The sequence below is a fragment of the Lethenteron reissneri genome, chromosome 10 (assembly GCF_015708825.2).
Source record: "Lethenteron reissneri isolate LAM-NWPU_2019-01 chromosome 10, ASM1570882v1, whole genome shotgun sequence".
NCBI lineage: Eukaryota > Metazoa > Chordata > Hyperoartia > Petromyzontiformes > Petromyzontidae > Lethenteron > Lethenteron reissneri.
In genome coordinates this window covers 13305997-13318808 of record NC_083788.1, presented here as the reverse complement: position 1 = coordinate 13318808, position 12812 = coordinate 13305997, and the positions used below count along the sequence as shown (strand labels likewise).

Here is a 12812-nt window from a genome sequence, read left to right as displayed (position 1 = left end):
CGCCACACGCACGAATTGAACGAGAGCGCCGCCTCCTCCTCCCCGCTCGCCTTCCAAGCCTCGCGTCTTGTGGTCGCACCCTCCCTCTGCACGCCACGAGAGGCCGCTACGGTCACCGCGAGGTCGCCGCGAGGTCACCGCGCCGCGGGGTCAACACGGGGTCAGGGTCGTGGCGGAGTGGGGCACGCGCAGGCGCCAGGGGAGAGCGAATCGGCGCGGCGTTCAGTGGAGAACCGCCGAGCCGAGACCCAGACGAGACAGGCGAGCGAGGGTGGCATTGATGAGTACGGGTCGGTGGGTCAGTCGGTCGGTCGGTCCGAGTGTGGTGTTGACCTTCCCCTCCCAGCGTCCCCCCCCCTCCCCCCGCCCCCCGTGGTAGCGCCCCTGCCCTGCCGGCTGCCGTCTCCACTGGGAGGTGATTCGCTTCATTCAAATAATGACCCCGCGTTGTTTGACGCGAAATACATGGATGACACTAGCGGTGGGTGGTGACGGTGTTGGTTGGTGGTGGTGGGGGGTGGTGGTGGTGGGGGGTGGTGGTGGGGGGTGGTGGTGGGGGGTGGTGGTGGGGGGTGGTGCTGGGTGGTGGTGGTGGTGGTGGGGGGTGGTGGTGGGGGGTGGTGCTGGGTGGTGGTGGGGGGTGGTGGTGGTGGTGGGGGGTGGTGGTGGGGGGTGGTGGTGGGGGGTGGTGCTGGATGGTGGTGGTGGGTGGTGGTGGGGGGTGGTGGTGGGGGGTGGTGCTGGGTGGTGGTGGGTGGTGGGGGGTGGTGGTGGGGGGTGGTGGTGGGGGGTGGTGCTGGGTGGTGGTGGGGGGTGGTGGTGGGGGGTGGTGGGGGGTGGTGCTGGGTGGTGGTGGGGGGTGGTGGTGGGTGGTGGGTGGTGGTGGTGGGGGGTGGTGGTGGGGGGTGGTGCTGGGTGGTGGTGGGTGGTGGGGGGTGGTGGTGGGGGGTGGTGGTGGGGGGTGGTGGTGGGGGGTGGTGCTGGGTGGTGGTGGGGGGTGGTGGTGGGGGGTGGTGGTGGGGGGTGGTGCTGGGTGGTGGTGGGGGGTGGTGGTGGGTGGTGGGTGGTGGTGGTGGGTGGTGGTGGTGGTTCTGGGTCGGTGGAAGGTTGCGGCCGGGGCTGGTGGTGCGGGCGGCCGGGTGCGCGCCACAGCGATCCGAGTTGCGGGTCAGTGGAACTGGCGGGTCACGCAGCACGTGGTGCCGCGAGGAGATGGAGCCGTGGGATCGGGGGAGGCGTCAGGTGGAACGGTGGCATTGCAGGGCCCGTGAGGGATGGTGACGGTGTTGGGGAGGTCTTCATCTGGCAGTGGACAGACCACGGCTGATGATGGTGATGATTAGGACTGGTTTTGTCACACGCAGCAACCAACATGCATTAATGTGGCGTTTCTCGATACAGACACCTCCCTGAAAACTTCGCCTTGAGACCTGGCGAGGCCTTCCTGGATGAGTAATTTCCATTACAGCATGGCTATTAATGTCACTGTACACGTATAGCATGTACGTCCGTTGAACTTATTTCGCGATGTACTAATCGGAGGTTAACTCAATCAAATTGCCCGATGATGCTGGATGTAATTACCAGCGAAACATCGTACTCAAAAATTGTTGTGCATTCACTCTTCAACACACTGGTGGGCTAGTGAACACATTTATTAATAACGCAATCTAACCCAAAAGCCTTTATTATGAATAATATTCGTCGCGAAAGCCGAAGTGTTAAACTAAATCACAGAGTTAGCCCACTACCAGTCGAGGTGTCTCCCTGCTCAATGGGCGTTACCCATCCGGACTGGCGGCTCTGATCCAGCAATGTCAATTCCATGTTCCCATGGCAAGGGGCTCACATACATGAATGTCATCATCATCATCGGCGGCCTTGGTCGATCCACTGCTGGATGACGATCTCCCCCGTGCCGTGTCCATCTCTCGCGATCCTGCGGTGTTGACAATCCGCCCGATACACGCGTGCACGAGATCCGATTTCATCGCTCCATCTCCCCCGTTCGGCGTCCTCTCGGACCCGTTCCGTTTCTTGGCGACCGCTGCGTTATTATTCTCGACTGTGAGTAATAAACAGATCGGCGTTGCGGACAATACAAAAATGGAGCCGAGTTTACAGGAAAAAAATGAATTCGTGATACATGCCAGCGGGTTTTTTTTACCAGGTCAGAGGGCGCCTGGTGTATTTATAAATCTTTGTTCGCCGGCGTCGTCACCGTGAGATCACCGGCAGGAGAAGCGGAGAATTCCCACGGGGCTTCGTCCGTGCCCGATATTCGGAGGTCGTGACTCACAATCTGTGACCTTTCCTTTCGGGCGACCGACGCGGCGGAGAGTCTGGCCGGAGTTATCCGGCTACTCCGTGCCGACTACCGCGCAAAATAATCTCGGCTTTTGTCAATCCACTGCTGGATGAGCGCCCTCGCTTGCACCGCCCCCGACTGTGGGGGATTATGCCGACCGTGCTTCACCAACGCCGGGCGGCGCGAGCTGGCGAGGTCAAGGGGCGTAGATGCGGGAGCGCACAAGTACAGCACAACAGTGGGACCCACACAACGTGAGCACGTGACCCACAAAATGGGAGCCATGCGTGAGCGCGATTTATCTTCCTCCTCCTCCTGGAAGCGGGGCCGCGTGTCCTTGTTTCAAATCGGCGCCGCCCGAAAATCAGGAGGTCGAGGGGTCAGATGTCAATGCTGGCGGCGACCTTGGCGGGGTCGAGGTAGGGGTAGGGGGTCGCGCCGGCCGCCTCGAGCTGGCTGGTTCCGCTGCTGGATGGAGGCGGAGATGAGGCGCAGGCGCCGCTGCAGATCCGCGTGGACGTCCGGGTACAGCTCCGACATCGCGTCCACCTGCACGAGGGGAGGGGGGCGGGGGGGGGCAGTGAAGTGAGACAGAGAAGTGATAGTGGGGTCACGCTCATGTGTGAGTGCGCGAGAGCCAGGTGAGTGTTGGTGAGGGTGTGTCTCGGTGCGTGTGTAGGGTGTGCCTAGGTGCGTACCCAGGTGTGTGTGGGTGAGGGTGTGCCCAGGTGTGTGTGTGGTGAGGGTGTGTCCAGGTGTGTGAGTCCTCACCTGGCTGAGCGTGGTGAGCGAGGGCACGGAGAGGATGTGAGAGAGGAGGATCTGGAAGAGGCAGACGCGCACGTCGGGCAGGGCGCTCGTGATGAACTCCTCCGAGATGTCCTCCTCCCCCTCCGGCATCAGCTTCGTGAGATGCTCCGGCCTGTGGTCAACGCAGACTTCACCGACGGGCCGTACCACATTGCCACGCGGGGTGGGAGGGGGGGGGGTGGCCGTGGGGTCATCGCATGTCGGGTTATCGTAATAACGGTCACGGCTAAAGTGGATCTCTGCTCAGTTGTGCGATGGGGGCGGCACTCATCTGCGTTGCCAGCCCCTTGTGAGCCAGGCGTGGAAAATTCCACACTACCGTGGCAGGGACTTGTATCGATGCCGGAAGAGTCCCGTTGACGTCCTACAAAGCGGCCCTCGTTTTCATCGTCAACAGCAGCCGTGCTCAATCCACTGCTGGATGAACACCTCCCCAAGGCCGCCGCCATCCCTCGCAGTCCCGCGATGCGACGGTCCAACCCGGAACCGGCGCGCGAGCCGATTCCGTCGCTCCATCTCCCCGACGGACGACTTGCCACTTAGTAGATACCTCGGACGCTCGGCCATCGGGCACCGTCCGTGTTCGTGACGTGCCCTGCCGCATTGCCGGGCCGCGGAGCGGCGCGCTTCGACTGCAACGCTCCCTGCTGAAGCCGCGTGGCCTTGGCTGCCCGTGCACGATGGGCCCAGCGAGCGCTGTCGTCTCGGTGGCAGCCCCGAGCGCAGCCACCGCGAGTCGAGGAGTGGCGCGTGGCTGCAGCTGCAGCTGCTGCAGCGACGGCGGCGGCGTTCACGCCACGCAGTCACCCCGTGTACTCACCGCTCCCTCTGGTGGTTGCTATTCAACTGCTGCTGCGAGATGTAACGATCATCGTGGGTCTGGGTCTATCCACTGCTGAATGAGATCACCACCCCCCCCCCTGGCATCACACCTGACGGTCCTGCCATGATCAACCGGGCCGAGTGACACACTCGAGAAGCTGCCTGAATCCCGGATTGGCACGGTGCGATCTCAGCTGTGCCACGACTCGTCCACTGGCACAGCCGAGCTGAGCCAGCAGGAGGCCATCGCGGTACGGCTGGTTTTCCACTGGCGACATTTTCATAGCGATCCGGTTAACAAACCGTGCTAGGCTGCAGGTCTCACAAGATATTGGAATTCGGCCGGGGGGCGGGGCTGGGGGGGGGGCTAGGGGGCGGGGCTGGGGGGGGAAGCAGGGCTAGGGGGCGGAGCTGGGGGGAGGGCTAGGGGGCGGGGCTAAGTCAGTCAGTCGTTGCGTCACCAGGTAAGGTCCCACTGAACTCTGTAGTTCGTTTTCAGCAGTGACCTGGCCACAAATGATAGCTCAACGAAAGTGGCTTATAGCAGCCAAACACTCTCTAAACGCGTGGTGTGTCTAAATGTGGAGGGAAAAACCGGAGAGAGACGCACGCAAACTCCAGATATACAGCAGCAGGCGTCAGGGTCGGGATCGAACCCACGACCTCCTGTATACCAGGCGAGGGAGTTAACATCTCTTAGCCACCGTGGCGTCAGCGGTACGGCTCGGCAGCGCAGTGGAAAGCGAGGTGCGAGCGTTGCTCTCACCGCATGGGCACGTAGGAGTAGAAGTCCCACTGCGGGTAGTTGAGAGCCGAGTGCTGCACGCTGGCCGTGAAGATGATGGTGGTGAGGCACTCCTGCGAGACGGGGGGGCAAGGGGCGCCGCGGTGGCGAGCGAGGAGATGTTAACTCCCTAGCCTGGTACACAGGTGGTCGTGGGTTCCATCCCGACCCTGACACCTGCTTTATATGTGGAGTGTGCGTGTCTCTTTCTCATCATCGTGGTGGCTAGGAGATGTTAATTACCTCGCCTGGTATACAGGTGGTCGTGGGTTTCATCCCGACCCTGACGATGCCTGCTGATGTATATTTGGATTCTGCGTGTCTCTCTCTCTCATCATTATCATCATCGCGGTGGCTAGGATATGTTTACTACCTCGCCTGGTATACAGGTGGTCGTGGGTTCGATCCCGACCCTGAAGATGCCTGCTGCTGTATATTTGGAGTGTGCGTGTCTCTCTCTCTCTCCACGCGAGTCCTCCGGGTTTCCCCTCCACATTTACAATCGACGTCACACGTTCAGGGTATTTGCCTGCTGGACATTTCCCCGCGATGTTGGTGAGCCCCTTGGTTGAGCCGCCATTCGTGGCCAGGCCACGTGTGAAGAAGAGCTACATAGCTCAGGGGGCTTAGTTTAGTTTAGATTCAGTGCCGCTCGGCGTTCACGTTGGCGGCGCTTGCGCTAACTGAGCCTGGACTGTGTGCGGCCTCACAACCAGAATCTTTGTTCAGGCTGCAGGAGGAATCCGATGAGCTATAAAGCTCTTGTTCACAGATGTCCCGTATGGGCCTCCTCTCACCGTCAGCAGCTCCCTGGTGCAGAGGGCAGCCGGGAACCCCAGCACGTTGCCACGGTCCGGATCCACCACGGCCTCTGCGAAATCCTGCAGGGCTGTGTCACAGGAGGGGGGGGGAGCGGGAGGTGGGGGAGGAGCAGGACGAGGAGGAGACGGAGGAGGAGGAGCAGCGGGAGGAGGAGGATGAGGATGAGGAGGAGGCAATCGCGTCCGTGAACTACCCAGGTGTACACACACCTGGGTAGTTAACCAGGTGTGTGTACACCTAGGTAGTTCACGTGACAACCCGCGGTGTGGACGACGAGCAGTGAGAAAGTCACGAACGGCAAAACGCCCCCCGCCCTCTCCCCCCTCCCCCCCCCACGTCTCGCGTCGTCCAGGGACGACGTTTGCCCGTCCACCTGACTACCGCGCAAGGTGCCCGGCGCTGGGGGTGGAGTGGGGGGGGCGACGTCTCCGGGGCTGTCGCCTCACCGACGTCGAAGCCCCCCACGGAGTCGAGCGACAAAAACGAATCGTGACGAGACGCCGGGGAGGGGGGGGGGGGCCGGGGGGTTGGTGTCGCCGGCGGTGGCCGCGTTCCTCGCACCGGAGTCGGCCGTGACGGCGTCGTCGTCCCGGTACGTGCGCCTCACGACGGCGGCCGCGTACGCTCGCAGCGCGTCCCAGAGGCGGGCCGCGTCGTCCCGGTAGTAGAAGTCGTCGAGGCCGTCGGCGCCGAAGCCGCGGCGCTCCATCTCCAGGGGAAAGGAGCGATCCACGAAGCGCGCCGAGCGAAGCGCCCGCGCCACCAAGCGCATTCCGCCCGCCGTGCCCACGGCGAACGTGGCGTCGGTGAGCGGCGCCACGCTCGAGATGAGCGTGTGGCGCGCCACGTGGTTGATGCCCAGCGTGTCCTGCGGAGGGAGACTCAGGGTCACGCGCGCGTGCCACTGCGCCCTAAACATCGCCTCTCTCTCGGCTACCCAACACACTCTCTCCTCCTACCCAAACCCACCCCCTCCTCCTCTCCAACCCAACGCCCCCGTCCTCCCCAACCCCCCCCCCTCCTCCCCAACCCCTCCTCCCCAAACTCCCCCTCTTCCTACCCCCCCCTTCTCCCCAACCCCCCCCCCCCTCCTCTTCAACCCCCTCCTCCCCGAACGCACCTGGAAGTGGGGGTGCAGGAGCTGCCCCACGGGGTGTCCCCCCCGCAGGTGGTTGTGCAGCGCCACGGCGAAGGGCTCGAGGAGCAGGTGCGTGAGGCCCAGGTGGGACACGAACTGGTGCACCTGGTTGTCGGCGCAGCCCACGTGCATCTTGGCGAAGAGGAAGCGACGCGGGTTCTTGTGCGGCGTGTGAACGGGGTTCTCGCGGTCTGTTGTTCACAAACAACAACAACAACGACAGCGACGGCGACCACGACACTTGAAGGGCGAGACTGGATGCAGAACAGCTGCCGTAGGAGGGAACGCGCCCAGGAGGACGGCTCCCCGCGGAGATGGAGCGGCGAAATCAGTTTCGCGTGCAGCGGGTGAGACGGTGCCAGCAAGTGGGCCGCGGCGGATGGCGACCGCGCGTGGAGGCCTTCATCCAGCAGTGGATAGACAATGGCTGATGGTGGTGATGATGATGAATATTGACGAAGCGCCACTGATGAGATCCTGGCTTCGAATCCACGTTTCAGCCGCCCCACTGGTTTATTAAAAACAAACGTAATAAAGGATTTTTATGAATAGTCTGCAATCTCGTGGGCTTGCAGCCTCGTGGTAGTGCCTTACACCGATCATCTCGACTGCAAGCTGCCCGGTAGCAAAATCCCTGGCCGGCCGGGCGTCATGGAGCACCGGTGCCCACCTGTGCGTCACGTGTACCTGTGTGTGTACCTGTGTGTCACGTGTACCTGTGTGTGTACCTGTGTGTCACGTGTACCTGTGTGTCGCGTGTACCTGTGTGTGTACCTGTGTGTGTACCTGTGTGACGCGTGTTCCTGTGTGTCACGTGTACCTGTGCATCGCGTGTACCTGTGTGTGTACCTGGTGTCGCGTGTACCTGTGCGTCACGTGTTCCTGTGTGTCGTGTGTACCTGTGTGTGTACCTGGTGTCGCGTGTACCTGTGTGTGTACCTGTGCGTCACGTGTACCTGTGCGTCACGTGTACCTGTGTGTCACGTGTTCCTGTGTGTCACGTGTCCCTGTGTGTGTACCTGTGTGTGTACCTGTGCGTCACGTGTACCTGTGTGTGTACCTGTGTGTCACGTGTTCCTGTGTGTGTACCTGTGCGTCACGTGTACCTGTGTGTGTACCTGTGTGTCGCGTGTACCTGTGTGTGTACCTGTGCGTCACATGTACCTGTGTGTGTACCTGTGCGTCACGTGTACCTGTGTGTGTACCTGTGTGTCGCGTGTACCTGTGTGTCGCGTTGTACCTGTGTGTCACGTGTACCTGTGTGTGTACCTGTGTGTGTACCTGTGTGTCACGTGTACCTGTGTGTCGCGTGAGCTGAATGCCGAGCGGCATGAGGCGGCTGCTTCCCTGCGCGGGCTGCAGCTCGCGGAACATGAGCACGAGGGGCGCGCAGAACTTCTTCTTGTCCTGGGGCAGCAGGGGCAGCCCTGGCGGCGGGTCGCAGGGCAGGGGCGGCAGGGCCGTGAGCGAGCGGCGGGACGCGTGGGGAAGCTGCCCCACCCCCTGAACTGATGGAAGCGAGCGGTGGAGGATCGGTGGCTCGAGGGTTTTGTGTGGGGGGCGGTAGTGAAGGGGAAAGTGTTACAAGACGGTGGTGAGGCCGGTGCTGCTGTGTGTGGCCGAGTGCTGTGGCACGAGAAAGAGGGAGGTGCGAGCTAATGGCAGCCACAGAGGTGAGGATGTTGCGGTGGATGTTGGGGGTTTAACAAGGAAGGGCAAGGGGCTGAGAGAAATGAAGAGGCGAGAGGGAGACTCAAGGTGGTAGACATCACAGAGAAGATGCGAGAGAGAGAGAGAGAAATGGCTCCGGTGTGGTTCGGTCGTGTGGAGAGACGGCAGGAGAACGATGCGGGTCAGAGTGATGCAAGCGGAAGGACAGAGATCAAGAGGAGGGCAGAAGGAGACGTGGGGGGGGGGGGGGGGGGCGATGCAGTGCGATCTGACCACGGTGGAGCGGAGAACGAGAGAGAGAGATGGCGCAGGACGGTGCAGCGTGGAGAAGGTTGGCAAGAACAGCGGAACACCGCACACGAGTGGGACGAACACGTGGGAGGAGAAGAAGACGAGTGGCGAGGGGCAGGGTGGTGGGGGGGCACATTGCCCCGGGCGCCGGCGTGTCTAGCCCTGGTGGCAAACCTCGTCTGATTAAATTATCGCCCCTCCGTGAAGAGGAGATTGTTGGTAATGGTTTCCAACAACAATTGCCCAACAATTCCCTAGTCTTGGACTCGAGGCGTAGAGCCACCCGGATCAAGGCAGGGAACCTCTTAGACCCCGGCCAGTGTCCAGACGAGTCAAGGGTCGTCTAGGCGAGGCGTGCCACGTGTCTGGGTTTCACCCGGACGGTTCAGGAAAATGCCTCTGTATTCGTGTGGCGGCAATTGATTCGTGCAGACATCGTGTCCCGGTGTTGCCGTGTTGAACTTTGCGACCGTACGCTGTGCACAGGCTTGATAAACATTCCCCCTGAATGAGAAGCACGTGGTGGCTTTGTTTGGTCTTAGGGAGCGATGTAAACGCTGCCGCTGCCGAGGCCAGCACCACGGCCAGTGCCTCCGAGCCTCAACATCCGCCAGAGGCCACCACTGGAGCTCCAGGATGAGAGCTGAGACCGCATCCTGCAATCCGCCCTCTAAAGCGAGGAGGAGCGGGCTTGAGGGCCCAACGCTGAAACTGCTCCCCCCCTCCTCGTACCAATGGCCTTCAGTTCGTGAGGGGGGGGGGGAGTAGGGGGGGTTACGGGGGGGGGGGGTGGCTGAGACGTGGCGTTGTCTCGCCTGCGAGTTGTTTGTAGTCGGCGACGAAGAGGCGGCCTTGCTCCAGCAGCTGCGGCACCGTGCAGCCCTGCCCCGCCAGGCCTCGCATCTCCCAGGGCACCTCCCGCAGACTCCGGCAGACGCTGATCATCATGGGGTTTGGACCTGAGTTGGGGGGACAGGGGGGGGGGCACGGCATGGGCGTGGTGGCTACGCTGCTGCACGTGGCCTGTAAACCAGCGCTGCGTTGTCGAACTCCCAAGAGGGGCCGTGCCCTGACCCTGCCAGGAGAACGCAGTACATGTGTGTCTCACCTATGTGTCTTTCACCTGTGTCTCTCGCCTGTGTGTCTCACCTGTGTCTCACCTGTCTGTCTCTCACCTGTGTGTCTCACCTGTGTCTCTCGCCTGTGTGTCTTTCACCTGTGTGTCTCACCTGTGTCTCACCTGTCTGTTTCTCGCCTGTGTGTCTTTCACCTGTGTCTCTCACCTGTGCCTCTCACCTGTCTCTCACCTGTCTCTCACCTGTGTGCCTCTCACCTGCCTCTCACCTGTGTGTCTCTCACCTATGCAGTGCTCACCTGCCTCTTACCTGCCTCTCACCTGTGTGCCTCTCACCTGCCTCTCACCAAGTATATTTTTCGAGGTGCTCGCTAAGAGATTCCCTCCAGCGCGAGGCCTTTCCGACAGCCTTGGCTTGAGGCGAGGACATTGCAGGGCTGCGCCTTCACGCCGCCGCAGTGCCGCGCCCTTACCCTGCGTGAACTGCCGGCAGAAGGCGGCGTCGTCCTTCCACGACTTGATGATCGACTCGGGCGCCTTGAGGTGGCCGTGGAAGAACGCGGTCATCCTGTCCGGGCTGCTCTCGTAGCGTTTGGCCAAACCCGCCTGCCCAACACAACAGTCGCCCTCCGGCCACGGACGTGGATGTGAACTTCTTTCGCGTCGCACGTTGCCAATCGAAATAAATGATTTTGTCGATCTAGATGACGATGATTTAAGAGTGCACAGCTGCAGTGTCTTCCTCATATCGGAAGCAAGAACGTTCCAGACGGCCGCAGAAGCAGCGCATCTGAAAGCGCCACGCGATGGCGAGCCAAAAGGTACGATAAACGAGGCTCGCTCCCTCGCACTTGTGAACACACTCATTCGTTGGCCGATAACATCTTCATACATAGAGGACCACAGATCTCGGGCAATTCCCTGTTACGAGCGAGCGAGCGAGCGGCGCGCGGCGCGTTACGAGTTGAAATTATGTTGTGACTGTTGATATTTCGATTTAAAGCTTTCGTGACTGCAGGAATTCATATTTTTGTTTTTTTTCGTTAAAGTCACGTAGAAGGGAAATAATATTGTTTTATTTTTATTATGTTTTATTTGTATTATTTTATTATGTCCCTTCTACCAAGCATACTGTTGATATTGTGGTTGACGTCGTGATTTGCCTGCGCGAAGAGGAACTCGAAGGCCCGCTCCGTGAGACGGGCGATCTTGGCCGGGCTCAGCATGTCGGCAGACGCGGGCGCCTCGGCGTGGCCCGGCATCACCGAGAACTCGGGATCCTGGCCCGGCCCGCGGAACGTGTTCTGCCACCTGTAGGGGCCGTCTGGGGCGGCCACGGGGGGCCGGGGGGGGGAGAAAGCCCACACAGGTGAGCACTGACACGGCTGATGAGGAGAGGCACGCGAGCGAGAGAGAGACACACAGGTGAGAGACACACAGGCGAGGGACAGAAGAGAGACAGGTAAGGCACGGGTGAGCAATGCACAGGTGAGAGACACGCGAGGGAGAGAGAGAGACACACAGGTGGGGGACAGGTGAGAGACACACAGGCGAGGGACAGAAGAGAGACAGGTAAGGCGCGGGTGAGCAATGCACAGGTGAGAGACACGCGAGGGAGAGGCATACAGGTGAGAGTAACAGGTTAGACACAGGTGACAGACACGCAGGTGACAGACACGCAGGTATGAGCACTACACATGTGACAAACAGGTGAGAATTCCACAAGGGTTTCAAGGAGGAAGGGGGGGCAATCACCCCCTCCTCGCCCGGATTCACCGCAGCCCCCCCCCCGCTCGTACCTTCCTCCTCGATGAAGGACCTCACGACCTTGAGCAGCTCCTTCTGGATCCGCTGGATTTGGTCTTGCGCTCTCTTCGCCTCTTCTTCACGAGTTTCCTCCATGTTGCTGCCCTCCAACTCGGAGCCCAGAGGCAGCCTCGTCAGATGGCGAACCTGAAAGAGAAAACCATCTGGTTGTTGTTGTTGTTGTTTTTGTTGATGTTGTTGTTGATGTTGTTGTTGTTGATGTTGTTGTTGTGCTGCCCTGGAAGCGTTCACCGTGTGTCTGCGAGCCAAGTCGTTTCCCGAGCCAACTCAAGCTACAGTCAATTATCAATAACTTCCTTGTAACCGCAACGCCGTTGGGTTTGCGCTGATTTATATTTGCTGCATTGCTATGCAGCACTTTGTGTTTTGTTGTTGTTGTTGTTTAAATGTTCTTGCTTCTGTCATGGTGGTGATCCAGGCCAATCTCGCAAATCCCTCACCTGGCGACACAAAGTGAACTCTGCTCACCCCGCTCTGCTCACCCCGCTCTGCTCACCGCGTGTGTTGCGCTGGCTAAAGGTCGGAATTGGAGGTCGCCGCGTCTCCGAGGACCGACCTGCAGAGTGTCTCCCTGCTACCCGGGGCAGCTGCCTTCAAAGACACACCTGGGCACGCCCCCACACCTGGGCACGCCCCTACACCTGGGCACCACCACTCACACGACCGGGGCACTGCGTTTAATCACACGAGGATTTAGAGTTCGACCACCAACAACAGCGTCAGGATTACTTCAACATGCCCCTACCCGCGAGGTGCCCTGCTTGACGACTTGCCACGAAGGTGAACGGAGTTCATTGGAAGGGGCCTCAGAGGCAGTTCTGCGAGAGCCACTTCCGCGGGCCATTCGCCCATCACGAAGGCGCGCACCGAGATCCCAACGGGTTGTCTCGTCTCGTGGCACGCGGCCGACAGCGGCGTCGAGAAAGTGGAAAGATAAATTATCGAACACAAGAGTGTGGGTCGCAAGGCGAGGATGGAGGCGTCGTGGTCGGTGTCTGCATACTGCTGATGACTCTGATGGTCCAGCATTTGACACCATCATCATCGTCGTCAAGGGCTGCGACAACATTAATTTTATTCCGCACTTCTTTCTATCGCAGATCTCCTCTAAGCTAACCCAGGCTCGGTGGCTTGGCAACAGTCGCCGTGGTCTCTTCACCGTCAGCTCACCGTGCTGGTGAGTGCGATTCGGTGAGTAGGAGCGGTGTTTGTGAGCTCTTACCCCGGTTGGAAATAAAGGAATCGACTGAAGAGCAGAACTGAA

General features: G+C 60.5%; 1 protein-coding gene across 1 annotated transcript; it reads right to left on the bottom strand.

Moving 5' to 3' along the window:
- Nucleotides 1-1518: 1518 nt before the first annotated feature.
- On the bottom strand, nt 1519-12026 carry LOC133340592 (polyunsaturated fatty acid 5-lipoxygenase-like). Its single transcript, XM_061548942.1, is given in 13 exon segments — nt 1519-2766; nt 2768-2857; nt 3080-3230; nt 4707-4798; nt 5522-5613; nt 6108-6414; nt 6667-6875; nt 7983-8111; nt 9462-9605; nt 10195-10327; nt 10885-11045; nt 11521-11674; nt 11989-12026. Coding segments are annotated over 12 exon segments (1689 nt in total). The 5' UTR covers nt 11624-11674; nt 11989-12026; the 3' UTR covers nt 1519-2688.
- Nucleotides 12027-12812: the final 786 nt, after the last annotated feature.